The sequence below is a fragment of the Planococcus citri genome, chromosome 2 (genome assembly GCF_950023065.1).
Source record: "Planococcus citri chromosome 2, ihPlaCitr1.1, whole genome shotgun sequence".
Lineage (NCBI taxonomy): Eukaryota > Metazoa > Arthropoda > Insecta > Hemiptera > Pseudococcidae > Planococcus > Planococcus citri.
Genome location: NC_088678.1, coordinates 84,102,837 through 84,121,293, shown reverse-complemented (window position 1 = coordinate 84,121,293; position 18,457 = coordinate 84,102,837). Strand labels below are relative to the sequence as shown.

The following is an 18,457-nucleotide window of genomic DNA, read 5'->3' as shown; positions in this document are numbered from 1 at the left end:
ACGTGATTCGTGAGCTCGTAGCCGTAACCCCGTAACGCAACAAAATAGCACGGTGTTCGTAACGGGCCACGGTGATAGGATTGCGTGACCCGTGACCTTGTGATTTGTGTGGGCGCAACGTTTCGTTACGTTCAGAGGACGTTTGTAATCAAATCAAATGATCAAAAATAGCTAATCAGCCGTTCTCGTTATCACTATTTCTGATTTTTTTTATGGCTAAACATATTTTTTATTTGTTTCGCTAAATGGAAATTACGTTTCAGTTTTTTTTTTCGAAATTTACTTGTCAAATATATTTTTCTCCAAAGTAAACTATCGCAGTAGTAGGTAGTTATTTCGATTTTGAATGTTAATTGTTTTGTAAGAAGATGAACAGATTGTTTCGTAGAGTACGTTGACGTAGTTCAACTTCAAGTAACTCTAGTACTAAGATTGTGCGAAATTTTCGCCGCCGCTAGCGTAGGTACAACTATTTTTGCGTGAAAATTGTGAGATTACGTAATAATCGCCATGTTTGCAATGTCGGACGGGTAACGATTATCTGATTTACATGTTGCAGTGTTTGCGTTCATTCCTGGCGGAGTCGAACTGAAAGTACCTCTCTACCTATGGTCCTATTTTCACCTACGGATCGACGCTCGACGCGGTTTGCGAAATAAGTGTATGAAATCTGTTCGAATTGATAATCGAAGATGGTGTTCGAATCGATTGTGGTTGATATTCTCAACAAGTTTTTGGGAGATTACGTTGAAAACCTGGACCGGTCTCAATTGAAAATCGGAATCTGGGGAGGTGAGTCGATTATTAGGGGGAAAAAAACAGAACGTAGCTACTCGATAATAATCGAGAACGTGTTAATGTGTTTTTTCTTATTCTTCACTCTTCACCCACACAGGCGACGTTTCGTTGAAGAATTTATCTTTAAAGCCTAGCGCGTTGGACGATTTAAATTTACCGGTGAAAACTGTTTACGGTCATCTGGGTACGTAGACGTACGAAATGCTAATTTTTTCGGCCAACAACGGCCAGTTGTTTACCGCGGCGAACCTTACCGGCGCGGCGTGGCTACTCGTGTGTTTTCGTTTGGTTTGCACATATAATCAAATGATTTGCAATCGTAGGAAAACTGGTTTTGAAAATTCCTTGGAAGAATATTTACACAGCGCCGGTCGAAGTTTTCGTCGAGAATTTATTTCTGCTCGTGAATCCCATTCAAGACATCACGTATGACGCGGAAAAGGAAGAAAAATTTCGGCAAGAAGCCAAACAGGCAATGTTGAGCAAAGTAGAAGAAGCGAAAAAAAAGGAAAAGGAAAAAGAAAAAGGTACGCTGCGATAGTGTTACGTTGTAGACGAGGAAGGTAGCCGGTGAAAATGCATCGCTTCTTCTTCTTTTTTTCAATCAATAGGTAATCAGCAAGCGAACGACACTTTTGTGGAGAAATTAGCCGCGCAGATCATAAAAAACGTTCAAATATTCATCGGCGATATTCACGTACGGTACGAAGATCGCGTCACAAAGCCGGAAAGTCCGTTCTCCATCGGCATTTCGCTGCATACTTTGAAAATTTACACCACCAACGAGTGTTGCGAAAACTACGTAGTACCGGAAAACGAATCGCCGTTGTTTTATAAGGTGAGCTTGTAAACGTTGTTTTTGCGGTTGCCGCTACGACACGGTACATAGACATACGTAGACGTACGTTTATTTGCCGCTTTTTCGCTGTTTACCTTGTACAGATAATGGTCATGGAAGGCCTGACCGTTTATTGGAATACCGATTCGACTTGTTTCGCTAATACAGAATGCGACAACGAACTGATGAATAAGCTGTTCGTCGAAGGAATCGCCAGTAAAACTCATCAAACCGTCGGCTATAACTACAGTGAGTACTATCGCTCTCCTAAGCCTATCCTATAGTATACGGGTATATTACCTACCTACCTTAAACCGCAACGTTGATTGGTTCGTCTGTTTCAGTTTTGGGCCCTATCAATTCGGATGCCAAATTACAAGTGAATTCCAAGCCCGAGCTTTTGAATTTCATCACTCCGAAAATATTTCTATCTTTGGTTTTGGAACAACTGCTGTTGAGTAAGTGCGATTTCAGCTAGCCACTAGGCGGCGCATAGCCAGGGCTTACGTCCAGTACCGGTATGCGTATGTAATGCGCTTATTTACACAATGTACTTACCCCCCCCCCCCCCCCTCTCTCTTTGTGCGTTGAATGGTTTAGATTTGCGCAAATCTCAGTATCAGGATTTGATAGCGCTGTTGGAGCAATTCGATCGGATGACCAAAGCGGCGCCATTTCGAAAGTACCGACCCGATTTACGCCAGTACAAGGGACATTACAAAGAATGGTTGGCACATTTTACAACCAACTAACGTCGATTTATTCGGCGAACCTATATACTAGGCCTAGTCTATTCTACCGTTGTAATTTGCTTATCTTTATATCGATTGTACCGCCCTGCCAGGTGGAGATTCGCCATTACGTGTACGTTAGACGACGTGAAACGAAAATCTCGTAACTGGGATTGGTCTTGCATTAAACACCATCGAGAACTATGTAAGCAGTACGTTAGCGCGTATCGTCGCAAACTCACTGAAAAGCCTAGCGAACCGGTTACTAAAACTCTCGAACAACTGGAGCGTGATTTGGACGCCTTCAATATCGTATTAATTCGCCAACAAGTCGAAAACGAGGTACGAGTCTAGAATGCGTGCTCCGTTAGATTCGATATGATTCGATTTAATTCGATTATTAACGTCGTTGTTATTATTATTTGTATTACTCGCGAAAGGTCGAAAGAGAAGGACGATTTAGCGCCGAACAGAAGGCAATGAAGAAGAGTGGCGGTGGCGGTTGGTTCGGCGGTTGGTTTTCGTCCTCGAGTAAGAGCAGCGCGCACGATCAAGACGATCAAAATCTAACCAGCAACATTGGTAACTAACGTGACGTCGTCCGATCGTAGGCCTAGCTGCGTAGTGCGTACTGCGTAGGTTGTTAGGTAGTTGTGGAAGTAATGTTTTCTGTTCTCTTTCTAGTGAAGCAGTTCGGAAATGCGATGACCGAAGATGAAAAAGAAAAACTGTATCGCGCCATCGATTATCACGAAAGTTTGATACCGACCTTGTTTCCGCCGTCGTTCGTGGCTATCCGTCTGGAATTTGTGTTGAAAGTTTTGAAAATCAGAATTATCGACGACGACTTTCGATCGAACGACAACGACAACGGCAACGGCGGCGCCAATTGCGTCATGACGGTGCAGTTCAAAGAAGTGCTCGCCTCGATTAGTCAGAGGCCGGCAGCGCAATCGTTCGCGTAAGTTTTACGTCGCTATCGCCGTCATTTTAATCGGTTCGCGCTTACCCGCCTTTCTTTAAGTAACATACGTATTTGTTACGCAGCTTGTCGCTGACTATGCAGTCTTTCGAAACGTTGGGAATGCAACAACGAGGCATCGTGCCCAAGATTATCCGTTCCAAATTGTCAGCCAGTCACGAAAACGACGACAACGAACGACGATACTTTTTAAACGTATTCTTCGAAACGAATCCGCAAGACGGTCAGTTCGATCAACGGCTGCACGTCACTTTGCGCCCGTTGAAAGTCGTTTACGACGCGCAGACCGTCATCAAAATTCTTCAAGTATTTACGCCGCAAAACGACATTACGACGGTGAAGAATCAGTAAGTATTGACGATAGTACAACAACCACCGATACCTACCACCTATTGACCATACCGTTTCTATTTTTCATCACCAACACTCGCAATAAAGGATACAAGCGGCGGCCAATACGAAATTCGAAGAAATGAAAGAGAGATCTACCGTCCGGCTTCAGTACGCCATCGAAAAGAGCGCGAAATTAGATTTGAAAGTCGATTTGATGGCGCCTTACTTGATTCTTCCTTTCGGCGGATTTTACACAAAGTAGGTTACTACCCAGTACCCACAATGCATATTACGAGTGTCTGTTGAAACGTCGTTGTATCGCATCGCATCACATCGTACGTAAATTGTTGCAGTAACGAGATGGCTTTGGTGATAAATTTGGGTCGTATCACGGTCGTTTCGCAAAATAGGGATAACGCGATCGTGAATGTGAAACGCATGCTGAAAGAAGGTAGCTCCGAAGATCAAGTATTCACCGAGATGATGTCCAAGTGCTACGATTGTTTTAGAATATGTTTAGGAGAAGTACAGGTAATACTCGTAAATTGGCCGATTCGAGCCGCACACGCACACGCGCACGCGCAGTTATGTTGTGTTACTTACACATATGTGTGTTGTCTCTGTTGCGCAGATACTGTCGTTGAAAGCCGGTCAAAAATGGAAACCATTGATAGGTGGCGGTGACTGCGACGGCGACGGCAACGACGTCGCATCCTCGGCAGTTTCGCCCGCCAGCCGCGATTCGCATATTCTTCAGCCGACTAGCGTTTACGTGGATATATACAAATGCGTGATCGACGACGATCCGCGTTTGCCAAAAATAAAAATTGACGGTAGCTTGCCGGATGTGACTGTGAAAATTACCGGTACGAGTAATTCGATCGTAGGTATTCGTTATTTTTGTTACTGTACTGTCGGATTATTCGTTTGGTCGTTTGTTTGTATGCGTAGAAAAAACGTTATTGGAAGTGGTATCGTTGATCATCAGTCTTCCTTTACCTAGTCATTCTGACGAAACGTTAATCACGGCCGAACACGCGGACGACGGCGGCGACGACGACGACGACGCTTCCACTATTTACGATTCGGCCGCTTCGTTGCGGCAGAAACTAGAATCTCTTAACCGTTTACAATTTTCCACGCTAAAAAAGTACGGAAAAACGAAAACGACGGCGGCAGGCTCCTCTGCTCGCAGTTTAGAGCATTCGACATCGTCCTCCAACAGAATGCCCGACGTCGATTACATTAATTTGGAAGCGAATTTCAGTCTGCAAGGTAAGTGAGGCCGAGGCCGAGGCCGAGGCCGAGACTGAGACCGAACTCGTAGATAGATAGATACTTATGTATGTATTGACTCGCTCGTGCTTGTCGCAGGTCTCACCGTGTACGTGCAACGCGAATCGATGGAAAACGCGCTGATCGAAGCTTCCGTGAATACTCTGCAACTGAGCTTCGTTCAGAGAACGTATTCTTGCGAAATATCCGCCAAGCTGGGCAAACTTTCGTTGCTGCAGAACTACAAGGACTCGATTATACCGGCCATCAGTACGCCGGTTGGCGATGATCGCTCCTCCCAACAATATCTCTTCTTTTGCAAATTGATAATCGTAAGTACAACAACAACGCACTACGTAGACACACTCGACTCGACTCGACTCGAGTGCAATCGGGTAGCACCCGGTAATGTGAATATTTCGCGTCGTAGGCCGAGAAGAATTCGCCGGTATTTGAAACGCTTTATAATTCGACGGCCGTAAAACTCGCCGTCGAATTTACCAAACTGTACGCGATCGCTCATCAAGACGCCATTATGGACACGATACAATGGATCGGAGACCTGCAGGCTCGCGTGTTGGCCATATTATCGAAAGCCGCCAACAGCGGTAACGCCAACGCCGCCCTAATCGCGTCCGGCGCGACGTCGCAATCGCGTCCGCAGTATTCGGCCGCCAAACTGGCCGCCGCTACCAAGAGACGTAAAAGTAGCTCCGGATCTGCGGTTTCGGTCGCCGTCGAAAAGAAGTCCAGAAAATTGAAGACCAAATCCGCGCTCGCCGCCATCGTCGAAGATCAACTGTCTGATTTGAGTAAGCTAACGAGTAGCGAGTGTGGTTTTGTATCGCAAGCCTGTTGTGTACATTACATTACATTACATTACATACTGCTGCGTATTAATTGTTTTCGTCTTTTTGGCGCAGCTGGTTCTCATTCTCACGCGGCAGCGGTGGCTTCGGACGAATCGTCCGAAGGCGGTACGATTATAGAATTTCAGGTGACCGCTTGCTTGGACGAAATCCAAGTATGTTTGCAGACGGCGCGTGGATCTTTAGCTTCGATGTACGTGAACGGATTACATTTGTCTACTCGAATCGATAAATCGTGTACCGAGATCGACGTCGACCTACATTCGATTAGCGTTTACGATTTAAACGCCGAAACCATATACAATAAGGTACGTTGGACGTTGTTGTACGCGTACGCGTGTCGCACTCGCTAATAATCGTGATTACTGAGTACTGATTACCGAATATGATTACGATGCGCGTAGATTGCCTATATTGTGGAAGGGAAGCGAGCTTTCAAAGCGGTCGTCACGTTGCACAATGACCAAACGTCGGATGCGATTCGTTCGGAGAACGATTTCGACGTATCGGTCAAAGTACAGATGAGCTCGTTACACTGCGTTTTCATCAACCAATTCATCGTAGACGTGCTGGTAAGTGGTACAGTGGTATGGTGGTAAGGGAAAGCCTCGAGCCTTGGCCGCGCCGCGCCGAACGTAATAATTTTTTTTACGTATTTTGTTTCAGCAATTCGCGAATAATTTTCAAAGTAGCAAAAAAATGCTGGCCGAAGTGTCGGCGGCCGCCGTAGCATCGGCCAAGATGAACGTGCAGCAGGTTTATCAATCGTCGACCCGCGTGCTTCTAGACGTTTTCGTAGATGTAAGTTTTACAAGTCTTACGATTTGCGTTGGGCAAAATTTTAAACACGCCTTACATACGTTTAGGCTCCGGTCATTACGATCCCGCGAAATAGTCGCAGCAGCCAGATATTTATCGTCGATTTCGGTAATCTGTCGGTGAAGAACAGGCTGAAAAAACTAGCTAATACGTCGCCGCCGTCGCAGCACGAGCCTCTCATCGATCAAGTTTTCGTCGCGTTGAAGGACATGAAAATTATCAGGTAAGTTACGGCGGCAGTTGGGCGCAGCGCAGCGCAGCTACGTAGTACGTACGTTATTACTCGTAGTACTCGTACATGATTCATTGATTCGCACGCTACTGTTTCAGGACAAATTACGAACGAACGGATCCCGAACATACTGTGTTGAAAGCCGTCAACTATCAGTTGGTAATCGAGCGTAATTTATCGGTGGCCTGGTTCGACCAAGTAGCCGATATCGATATTCGCGGCGAGTTTTGTCCCATACACGTGAGTACCAAGCGCGCGCCGCGAATTGCGAATTGCGAATCGCCAATCGCGAATCGTCGATCGCTCGTTAATACGCATTATTCGTCTGCCGCAGATTACGATCACGGCTCACGATTACGACGTCGTCATGAAAACGCTTCAAGAAAACTTGGGCGCTGAAACGCGCGATACGAGTAACGCAGCCTGCCAAAGAGACGGCCGTCAACAACAGCCGCGCTTTGCCAACGAACAAAGTAAGTCGACTACACTGGCGGTGGATCGTACACAATACACATATTTCGTACGGTAATACGTATTTACCTAACGTTTGCCGATCACGTGTGTTAGCGGCGGTATCAGCAGCAGCAGCAGCAGCAGCCGCAAACGCTATCGCAGCCGACGATCAAGATCCGATTACGGAAGCGGTCACGGATTTAACGCAAGCCGACTGTCATATAGTTAGCGATGCGGACGAGCAACGAGTTCGAACGATGCTGAAATTCGAAATGACGCTCGAAAGCGTCACCATCGATTTGTACACCATGTCCAACGACAAAAAAGTTGGTAGCTCGCTATTTTTGGTTTTGCATTTAGTACTCGTACTCGTATCACTCGGCCGATGTTTGTTTTCAGGATGGTTTAGCGAAATTCACGGTATCGTTGTTGTCGGTGACCGGTTCGTTGATGACGGATACGCGCCTCGCTGTGCACGCTTCGTTATCCAATTGTTGTCTAGACGATACGCGCTCGTCGAAAATCGCCAACCCCGTGAAACGATATATGGAAAGGAAATTGCCCGCGACGTCTGTCGGTTCACCGTCGTCGATACGCGACTCGTCCGCCGCCGCCGCCGCCGCCGCCGCCGCCGTCACCACTACCGCCAGAAACATGGTGGATGTGATTTTTGAAAAAGACACCAATCATACCAACGGTAGGTAATCGAACGCTCATTATTGTAGTCCGGTCGCCGAATACCGACTAATAAAGCGTTATTATGCCGCAGTGAACGCTCACGTTTATAGTTTCGTGCTCATCCTAAATGTGGATCACATAACGAAAATCCAAGAATTTTTTTCACCTCAGTCTGTCGGTAATCCTACCAGCGCGAGCGCTAATAAAGCCTCGGCGAACGTTAAAAGGCAACCGGATACATCCGCCTCGTCGGTAAGTCCATATGTGAACGGAGTTCGGCCGAATCCGAATCCGAATGGTAATGGTAATGGTAATGTTGAAAATGCGTTGTTATTCGTTCGTTTCAGAGCGGCGGAGTCGCCTCGTTGAACGATCAAAGTGCGGCCGTTTCCGGTCTCGCGTCCATCATATTGTTTAGTTTAGTGCTGGAGAAACCGGATATCATTTTGGTGGAGAATTTGGACGACATCGATACAAACGCTATTATTCTCAACGTAAGTGACGAGCTTTATTTCGTTGGCGTTTGGCGATTGGCGATTCAATTTTATTTTTTGTCGTCGCGTTTTGTTGACTAGAACGAAGCGAATGTCAAACTTCAAATCAGCCACGACAATCGCTTGGCGATCAACGCGGTTTTGCGTGATTTACAACTGTACACGTGCTGCTACAATCCGGAAAAAAGACATCAAAGCGCGGCGCTGGTGAGTGTACCGCGTACCGTACTCGTAATGCCGAATGCACGGCATTTGGCACTTCTGTAAGCGTTTACGAACTATTTTTTTTTTTTTTTTTTTTTTTTTTTTTTTTTTGGTTTTGCGTAGATTGTTCATCCGTTGAGTATCGACGTGAACGGCGCCTCTTCCGAAAATGGTAATTTACATCTGGATGTGAATGTGAGCCAAGTAAACGTTTCAATTACGGCAGGTAAGACTCGGACGTCGCACGTTGCACGTTCGATTGGCTACCTCGCGTCGCGTCGCGTCGCGTCGTTGAACATTTTTCATTCGTGTTTTTTGACGCCGTTTTACAGGTACGATCGCGTTGTTGACCAACATCTCTTCGACTCTTGTGCCGAAGGTGGAAGACGAATCCGGTATTAGCGAGTCCAGTCCTCCAGATTATTCGGACGTATGGAATCAGAAGCCCGTGAAAGAAGGATATTGGTTTTTAGAAATGGGTAAGAGCGAGTACGTTTATAGTTCTCCCCCCTCCCCCATCCCACCCCTCAGTTTATTTTTAAAACATGGCGGGTGTTTTTTTGCACGTACATCTACATACACACATCGTCACACACGTAGAAGAAGCCGAAGATGCTTTACTCGCCTATGCGGATAACACTCCGTCGTCGCCGCTGCCGCTGCCGCTGGTTTCCGCCGATGCTGCCGCTGCTGCTGCCGCTACCGCTGGAATACCGAATGAAAAACGCGTCGATTTGATAATGATGGCGATTCCGGTTGTGCGAGTTACTTTAGAAGCTGGCGTCGGAAAGAAAACCATACCTTTGTTAGCGTTGAATTCGTCGTTTCGAGCTAGTGTGAGGAAAACTGTCGAACACGTACGTACAACTACAAATACAAGTACAACTCGTATGTTGCTCGTGAGCGCTATCGACTATTGGCTATCGCGGTAAATGTAAATTAATATGTTATCGTGCTTATCGCGTGCAGTTGACGTTAGAGAGCTACATCAGCTTAGAAATCGGTTACTACAATACCCGTTTGGCCATGTGGGAACCGATAATCGAACCGATCATTCAACCTTGCGCCGATTCTTTAATAAAAGAAAAATGCGAACCCTGGAAATTGCAGTTTCAGGTAAAAAACGTTTTACTCGTATTCACGATTACCTAGGCCTACTGCCGCCTACGGTGCAGTGGTGCAGTGTGGCAGTGTGGCAGTGTGACGATTACCGCTCACTCGGCCATGTGGTGCAATTTTTCAGTGCAAAATGTTGAATAAAGCGCCGCCGTCGCAGTCGCAACAAAACGAAGATTGCTGCGACAATAACGCGTCGACGGTAGTCGATTCGACGCTCGTCAAAATTCCTCCGGTCCAGAAAGAACCGTTACTGTCGTTGCGTTTCAGTTCCGAGGTTAGTGTACCTGTACCCAAGTACTTTGATTTTTCCTTTTCCTTTTCATAGGAGTCAGCCAGTCAGCATCGACGTCTTCGATGTATGTATTATTCGCTAGTTTGTCTTATATCGTATTCATCTTTCAGGAAAGGATCGAAGTAACATTTACGAAAACGTGTATAGATGTAGTGAAAACGCTTAGTCAATCGTTCAACGACGTGGTGCGTGTTAAACATGACGCGCCGTCAACTTCGTGTTCTAACGTTTCGGCGGTCGCCATCGACGAATCGAACGCTGCTGCGGCTGCGGCTGCGGCGGCGGCGGCGGCGAAAGCTCGATTGGCGCACGAAGTAGATGGCTCGTCCTGTTATATGCTAATCAACGAATTCGGCGTCGATGTGCAACTATCTTTAACCGAAGATCAGCCGTTCAAGGTAACCTTAACCTAGCCTAGCCTAGCCTAGCCCTAATTCTATCGTTAAACCTGCGATGAGCCAGTTTGTCGCATTTTTATATCGTATGCGGTATGCGTTGTGTGCGTGCAGCTCATTAGCGTGGACGGCGTAAATCCGTCCGAGTCATCGGAATTAGCATCATCGCCGTCGCCATCGCCATCGTCGTCTCGTGTAATCGTACCTCGAGGATGTACGGTACGGTTGTCGAAGAAAAAACTCGCCGCCGACGTAGACGGTCACGCCAACGCCAACACCAACGACATCCACGGCGGTGGTAATCGTCGAAAGGACGAACAACAGCCGTGTTTATTGGACGAATTGAATACGATTAAGCAGCGAGATACGGATTTTCTGCGCGTTACCGTAAGTCCGGCCAACGAGCTGACGAGCTAACGTGCGGCGAATACAAGACTAATCGTGATTTTGTTTCGTTCGTACGCACGCAGATCTTATGCCGCAAAAAAGAATTGGCGTTGCCCGTTTGCAGAGCCGACAAACGATATTTTGCGGTCAAATCCGGCGACGGTTTGAACGAAACGTGGGGTTTGATTTCCGAAGTGGACGTCGTCGAAGGCAGCGTAATCGTTACCATTCTTAGCGTAGTTCGCGTAAGTTATTCGCTCTTTTCTTTTTTTCTTTTTTTTTTTACCGTAGTTGAAAAATACGTATTGTAACGGATGGCGCTCGCAGGTTTATAATCATTTCAACGTTGAAATTGTGGCGTATTCGATGAAGAACGACAGACTCGACCGAGTAGGTAAAGTTGGCCCGTCGCAATATTTGAACGTGCCCGTCGAAGCGGTGTACAATACCAAAGGTTATTTATTTTTCGCGCCCGAGGGGTGAGTATCGAGTAATTACCATCCCTACCTTACCTCCTCGTACTTGTATTTTACGATGGACGTCTTGGTATAGGTATAGCGTATCGACCGAGCCGATCGTTTGGAAAGACCTTCAAAAAACCGTATCGCTTACCAAGCAAGTGTGCTGTATTTCGAAAAATAGCGAAAACGAAGATCCGTTTTTCATGCGAGTGCGTACTTGACTTACTGGTAGCTTAGCAAACGCTCGAAATTCGTCTACGAGTATTACGACGTGTATTTCAGATTTTAGGACAAATGGAGCAAGTGTACTACGAGAATACGACGTGTTATACGGTGGCCAGTACGGCGTACAGTATACGTCTCAGACCGACGTTGATTTTCAAAAACTTTTTACCCGTCGAGGTGGTGTGTTGTTTGCAAGGAATCGCCGCCGAACATCGTTTGCAACCCGGACAAAATATCAACGTTTGCACCGCCGAACCGGATCATTCGACCATCGTGTTGAGGGTAAGTACTAAGTAGTAAGTAGCTATAGCTAACGAGTACATTTACAATACTGCCAAGTGCTAATCTACTACTGCTCCGTGCTCCGCCGATACTCGTGTCCCGTATTCGTTTCAGCTGGATAATTATCTGGATAAGGTGTGGTCGTGCAAAAAGTTGATCAAGTCGGACGCTCCCATATTTTCAGTTTGGACGTTCACGTCGTTCGACAGCGAAAAAGCATTTTCCTTGAATTTAGGCGTTTGGTACAGTAATTGCGACGATTCGATGATTTTCGCCTTGTATTGTCCATACTGGATGGTTAATAAAAGCGGCTTGAATTTATCCTACAAGGTATGCGATCGCCGATCGTTTTCATTGTGTAATCGCGTATGTACATAATTCGCGTCGTCGTATTACCTATTTTCGTTTTACGTTGCGTTGCGCTGCGCTGCGCTGATGACTGGTTCCGGTCTCCTTTTTCAGGGCGTGGAAGACGGCGGCATGATTTTACATCATCCAGCCTCTTTCGAAGAACCCATATTGTTCTCGTTCAAAGAAAAGTCCTTCTTCAGCAAAAAGAAAGCTTGCGTCAGAGTCGGCGACGGCGAATGGTCGGATAAATTTTCGATGGATGTTGCCGGCAACTCGGGATCGGTTTCTTGTTCGTATTCGCAACGCATTTACCAGGTACGCCTATGCCTATTCCTATGCCTATAATAGCTCTCGGCCATCTTCGTCTATTTTTTATTCGTTTTATTTTATTTCATTATTTTGGTATGTAGTTGGGAGTTTACATCAGACTTAATTACAACACGCTGACCAAACAAGTGATATTTTCGCCGTTCTTCACCGTAGCGAACAACTGCCCGGTTGCGGTGGAATTGCGAGAGAGTCGAATTCGAAACGCCGATTGGATACGGGTACGAAACGAACTCGCCGGCGCCACCAATTACGTATTAAATTAGTCGTTACCGTTGATATTCGTGCTGGTCGTTTTTTGTGCAGGTGGAAAGCGGAGCCTGCATTCCGTTCTGGCCGATCGCCAAAGAAGATAACGACAAAGTGCTAGAGCTCAGGATTGCCGATACCATTCAAGTGACCGCGTCCTTTTCGTACTTGAAAATCCGAACTCATACCTTGAAACTGTACAATTCGGTAAGACGATTACCTACCTTCCTACCTACCCTACGTAAAATTCACGTACGAGTCGTATTTACTCGCTGGCTTTTGTTCGATGGTTTCGCAGTTGGGCGGACTACAAGCCGACGTTCAAGTTAACGAAGGTGGCGTGTACTTGGCCATCGCTTCGTTCCAACCTAAAATGGCCACCGCTCTCATCATCAACGATACCGATTCGAGTTTGGAATGCGCCGAAATCGACGTGAAAGCCAACACCAACGCCAACGCCAACGCCATCACGTACGATCGAAACGGGTATGTATTTACTAATAAGTATGTATGTAGTACTTTTACTGGCGCAGGCGTAGCCTGCCCGGTACGACGAGTAGTGCACTTAATCCGCTGCGCTGTGTTGTGTTGTGTTGTGTTTGCGACCAGCAGCCGATTGGAAAACTGCGGAAATGAAATCGTATCTCTGAAAGCCAAACATCAACTGTTATTCAATTGGTCGGCAGCGAACATGGATAACCCGGCTCTGATAACCAACGCCAGCGCTTCGCATATCGATCTGCGGACGGTACGTATAACTAATGGCGTATTCTCGAGTGAAAATTAATAGCCTATACGATACGCGCGTATACGTGTATTTTTAATGCCGGTCGAATTGGCGTGCACCGCAGGACGGTATCGGCGAACTGCGCAAATTAGATGCTGTCCAAAGTGAGGGCGACAAAAAGTACTGGATTTCGTTTTTGAACGGAATGCAACGCGTTTTGTTGTTCACCAGCGATCCGTACGTGGTGAAAGAGATCGAAGCGGTCGCCGATTTCGAACAGACTCAGCAAGAAATACAGTTAGATCTCAAAGGTATCGGATTTTCGTTGGTCAACAACATTTCCAGACAAGAACTGTTGTACGTCAGCGTTTCCAGGTAACGTGATGCGATAATACGATGTGATGTGATGTGATGTGATTTCATTTCCCACTCCTACCGGTAATTCGAATCGTTTTCGTTTGTTAAAAATAATAGCTCGGCGGTTGTTTGGGAAGTACAGAAACAGAGCGGCAAAAGATTTAAACCAGCCAACGATCAGTTGAATAAACGATTAGAAGAGGCCTTCGTGAAATATCGCAATGCGCTACGTATGGCGGAGAACGACGACAGCGTCGCCACCGCCGCCGCCGCCACTGCCGATGTCGAGATCGTGCTCGCAAAAGATTCCACCATAACGGTAAATACTCGTAATATTGCCTTTACCGTGTAGTCACTAATGACTAATGACTAATGTGTTTCAAGGTGAACTTTGGCGACGGCTATATTATTAAGCCGAGCGTGAAAAAAATACGGCGAACGTATAACAACGGTTTATGGTTGCAAATCAGATCGTCAGAACGCTATAAACAGGTTCACGCCAAAATAAATCGTTTGCAAGTCGATAATCAAATTTACGATTGCGTTTTTCCGGTAATATTTTCGCCTATACCTCCGCCGAAAAGCATGGCCAATACCAGCGACGAAAGCACCAGCTCCGGTCAGTGTACATAAGTACATCTCTCTTGTTTCGGCCGACTTGCGCTGACATTTTTACATTTGCGTTATTTCGATGTGCGCAGCTCGCGAAAGACCTTTCGCCGAACTAAGTATAGTGCAAAGAGTGGACGAAAACGCAGCCGGAGCTGTCAAGCAGTTCAAATATTTCAAAGTGCTCGTGCAAGAATTCCACGTTAAAATAGATATCGGCTTCGTTAACGCTTTGGTGAAATTTTTGGAAGCCGACTGCGTTACCGATGACGAAGAGGTAGGTGTTGGGTACTCCTTTTCCTTTTTTCTCTATCTAATTGCAAGTTACGCTTACGTTCGAAATAGTCGGTTGTTGCGGCATTTGCTCGTCTGCTATCTACCTACCTACCTACAGTTACACCTAGTACCTGTCTATCCACCTAACCGCAGCCGCAGCCGTAACTAATACCTACAGCTGCGTCTACTGCCTATATTGCATACGTATCAAATCAACTTTGCTACTAGGACTGGCATCGGTTACGGCCACGGCCACGGCTACGGTCGGTAACTCGTTGTCGGCATTTACCTAATTACTGGTGGATTTATTTTGATAACAGCTAGCGCAGTTTCAAACCGACCAGAATGTGTATAAGGAACCGTTAGGCGTTCATATTTCTTCGGTCACTAGTCAAGATTTTTACGACCTGCTTCATTTCTCTCCGTTGAAAGTTTGTAAATTTTGTAGCGCAACACACTCCGCATACTCGTACTCGTACGTAGCTTACGCTTAATCGTATTAATACCGTACCGTACCGTATCCCTTGTCCGTAGATACACGTTAGTTTTTCGTTGTGCGGTGAAAATCCGAACGACGGTAGTCCGCAGCAAGGCTTGCCCATAGTCAACCTGCTCACGCAAAGCGTAGGCGTCACATTGACGGACGTTAACGACGTCGTATTCAGGTGAGAGATAGTCCTCCTCCATACGATTTGTAGTTTGTACATACTCGCATTTTCTCATCGACGACGACGACGACGTTTTTTGTTCGTCGCTCTTCCTTTTCAGGTTAGCGTATTTCGAAAGAAAACACAACTTCTACTCGCAATCTCAACTTATGACCGAAGTGAAAACGCACTATATCGGCCAGTTTGTCAAGCAACTGTACGTCTTGGTATTGGGCTTGGATGTGTTGGGTAATCCGTTTGGTTTAGTAACCGGTTTCAAGCAGGGAGTCGAAGATTTCTTTTACGAACCTTTTCAGGTAGGCAGAAACTGAGGCTAAGGCTAAAGCTCCACTCCACGCTTCGTAGGCCCAATTTAGTACCTATTTTTTTGCTTTTCTTTTGCCAGGGAGCCATTCAAGGTCCTAGCGAATTCGCCGAAGGAGTTTTACTCGGCGTTCGCAGTTTGTTTGGGCATACGGTTGGCGGAGCTGCGGGAGCTGTCGGCAGAATTACCGGCGCAATGGGTACGTCATATGTGAATACGAGTATTGTTGATAGTATATTAAAATTATGTACTACCTACTAATTTGTTCGCGCCAGCTACAATATCGTTTTGTTACTCGCCATATTGGCACTGATCGGCTTTCATTCCATCTTTTTAAATTTACATAAGGCTCGTAAATTGCTCCAACCTACTCCTCGTTGAATATGTACCTAATAACTGTACCTATCGATTATCATTTCGCCGTTTTTTTTGTTTTGTTTTTTTGCCCGCCTATAGGGAAAGGTATCGCCGCTTTAACATTGGACGAAGAATACCAGAAAAAAAGACGCCAAAGGCTGGCGCAGCAACAAACTAGCTTCGCGGAAGGCGGTCGTGGATTAGTAATGGTAAGTAGGCTGTAGGCCTGCCACCTGCCACCAGCCACCTACAGATCCACGGAGTCATCGATAATATCGAACATGACCAGCGATCGTTTCGCGACGAAATATGGGCTGGCGATGGATGGCGGTATATTGATCACGATCAATGTACCTAGTACATACGAGTATTTTAATAAGTTTCGTGGCCAAAATCCTCGCTAGCGTTCGGTTGGTTAGGTTTTGTGCGAGTACATATGTATATACCTCTACCTACTCATTTCCGTTTCGTAGGGAGTTGTCGAAGGCGTCGGCGGAGTGATTAGTAAACCGATATCGGGAGCGAAAGAAGAAGGCGTCGAAGGATTTGTGAAAGGAGTCGGCAAGGGTATGGTTGGTTTATTCATGCGTCCGGCGTCCGGTGTTGTGGATTTCGCTAGCGGTACCGTCGACGTAGTCAGAAGGTACGAGTACCGAGTAGGTTTTCCTGCTTTGTTTTAACGCAACCGGCGCGTTTCTATCCGTTTGTTTTTTTCGTCGCAGAGTAACTACGTTTTCCGAAGAAGTCAGTCGATACAGGTTACCTCGTTATTTCAAGGAAAACGGTCTAGTTGTCCCGTATTCGCAAAAAGACGCCCAAGGCATCAAATTACTATTGGTACGCGGTTTTTGTTTTTATTTTCTTCGTCTTTCGTTCTTCCTACGGCCGCGGCGAAGGAAGCTGCTCGTTGCGTCGTTGTACGCTCGAGCTGATATTTTAGTAATCTTTCTGTTTTTTTCTTTTATTCGAAATTCAGAACACGGAAAAAGGAAAGTTTACGAGCACCGACAATTACGTGTTCCACTTACCGATGGCCGATAGTAATCAACCCGATAAAGAAGTTCTTTTGGTTACGAATAACCGAGTTATATATCTAGTCAAATCGAGCGATATATTCAGCGACAACATCAAAGTACGTATGCGGCGGCGCGCCGATTAAAAGTCGTCTCTCCGCAGCTTACTCGACCTTTTTAAATACCTACGTACGTATTATTTCGCAGATCGAATGGCAATATACGTGGAACGAAATTAAAGAAGACGGTATCGCGGAAAGCGAATACGGAGTTAGCATCAGAGTGGATTCGGGCGATAGCAGGAGGCCAGTCTCCTCTCCTGTCGGCGCTATCGGATCACTTTTCAAGAGGACCTCCAAAGGAAAAATTTTGATCGTATCTGATAAACATCTGCGCGTAGTACGTATGCCCTTAGATGTTCTCTCGCTCTCGGTACATTAATTTACCCGTATTATTCGCCGCTCTCACGTTATTCTTCCTCCTGTTGCAGTGGTTGATCGCTACGATGAAAGAGTTGGTGAAAAAAGCGCATCGATCTCTATAGTGGAGCGCGTGCGATGGCCACACATTGTAACCATGTCGCGGACTGCGGACACGTTTTTCAAGCCATCCGACATTTTGAACGGCTTTCCATATTTGCTCGCCGGATTACCGTCTTACCCTTATTACACTTCCACTAATTCACGTCTTCTTTAAAAAACTAACCTACGGCCCTTTTTTATTTTATTTATTTAATGTCGCATCGTTTATATGTATTTACTCCTTGTTTTGAGAACACAAATTGATGATCATTGTTACCCGTTAAGTGTTCTAAATCGAAAATGCGATTCAATTTTTTCATTTTTATGTTTTTCATATATCAAATACAGTATGTTAACAAGTCACAATACACCGCCGGTGTTACAACTAGTGTTCATTTTCGAATTAGATCGTAAGATCTGTTTCCATAGATTTCATTGCGGCACAATTATTCAAATAATTCAAAGATAAGTCTTCGATACAAATTCGACTGGAAATTGCAGAACACGATGATGAAAAAAAATCCAAAGGGTTACTTTCATACATTTTTTTGGAAAAAAAAACTTTTACTCGTCAATCGAGTTGACAATCGGGTCCAGGGGGTTCTTCGGGACGGCGAATTCATTTCCGGGGTCAGCTTTTCACCAGAGCCTTCCATTCTCTCGCAAAAAGGCTTTTTTTAACATCAAAATTGACTTGAAAAAAGTTGACAAATTTCGCAATTTTAATGTCGTTTTCTGACTAATTTCAGCACGCTGATTCCAAAAATTAACTTTGTTTTGCGATCGGGCTCGTATTCGGCGAGATATTCGTTATTTCTCGCTGAAGGAAAG

General features: G+C 45.8%; 1 protein-coding gene across 3 annotated transcripts; it reads left to right on the top strand.

Annotated features, from left to right (window-relative positions):
* Positions 1–232: 232 nt before the first annotated feature.
* Vps13 (vacuolar protein sorting 13C) lies at positions 233–17,994 on the top strand. 3 transcript variants are annotated; one of them, XM_065353726.1, is made up of 60 exons: positions 233–459; positions 560–792; positions 896–982; positions 1,122–1,325; positions 1,410–1,636; positions 1,741–1,885; positions 1,981–2,094; positions 2,237–2,363; positions 2,481–2,709; positions 2,808–2,949; positions 3,052–3,328; positions 3,415–3,696; positions 3,788–3,940; positions 4,036–4,213; positions 4,314–4,548; positions 4,634–4,957; positions 5,057–5,289; positions 5,388–5,769; positions 5,881–6,134; positions 6,231–6,398; positions 6,493–6,627; positions 6,693–6,868; positions 6,976–7,117; positions 7,212–7,350; positions 7,445–7,656; positions 7,730–8,027; positions 8,100–8,260; positions 8,356–8,502; positions 8,584–8,709; positions 8,830–8,932; positions 9,039–9,185; positions 9,307–9,563; positions 9,676–9,822; positions 9,950–10,099; positions 10,228–10,515; positions 10,627–10,899; positions 10,983–11,144; positions 11,227–11,378; positions 11,452–11,569; positions 11,643–11,867; positions 11,982–12,197; positions 12,330–12,533; positions 12,629–12,766; positions 12,852–13,001; positions 13,093–13,280; positions 13,404–13,542; positions 13,646–13,896; positions 13,996–14,197; positions 14,263–14,497; positions 14,580–14,764; positions 15,084–15,194; positions 15,298–15,428; positions 15,532–15,727; positions 15,817–15,934; positions 16,192–16,301; positions 16,566–16,735; positions 16,815–16,929; positions 17,069–17,224; positions 17,313–17,504; positions 17,596–17,994. In XM_065353726.1, the coding sequence occupies exons 2-60, from the start codon at positions 693–695 to the stop codon at positions 17,647–17,649; spliced, it is 10,680 nt and encodes a 3,559-aa protein (XP_065209798.1). In that variant the 5' UTR covers positions 233–459; positions 560–692; the 3' UTR covers positions 17,650–17,994. The 3 variants fall into 3 exon arrangements, with proteins under 3 accessions (XP_065209798.1, XP_065209799.1, XP_065209797.1); XM_065353727.1 differs by having other exon boundaries at positions 233–463; positions 13,407–13,542; XM_065353725.1 differs by having other exon boundaries at positions 233–463.
* The last annotated feature ends 463 nt before the right edge of the window (positions 17,995–18,457 follow it).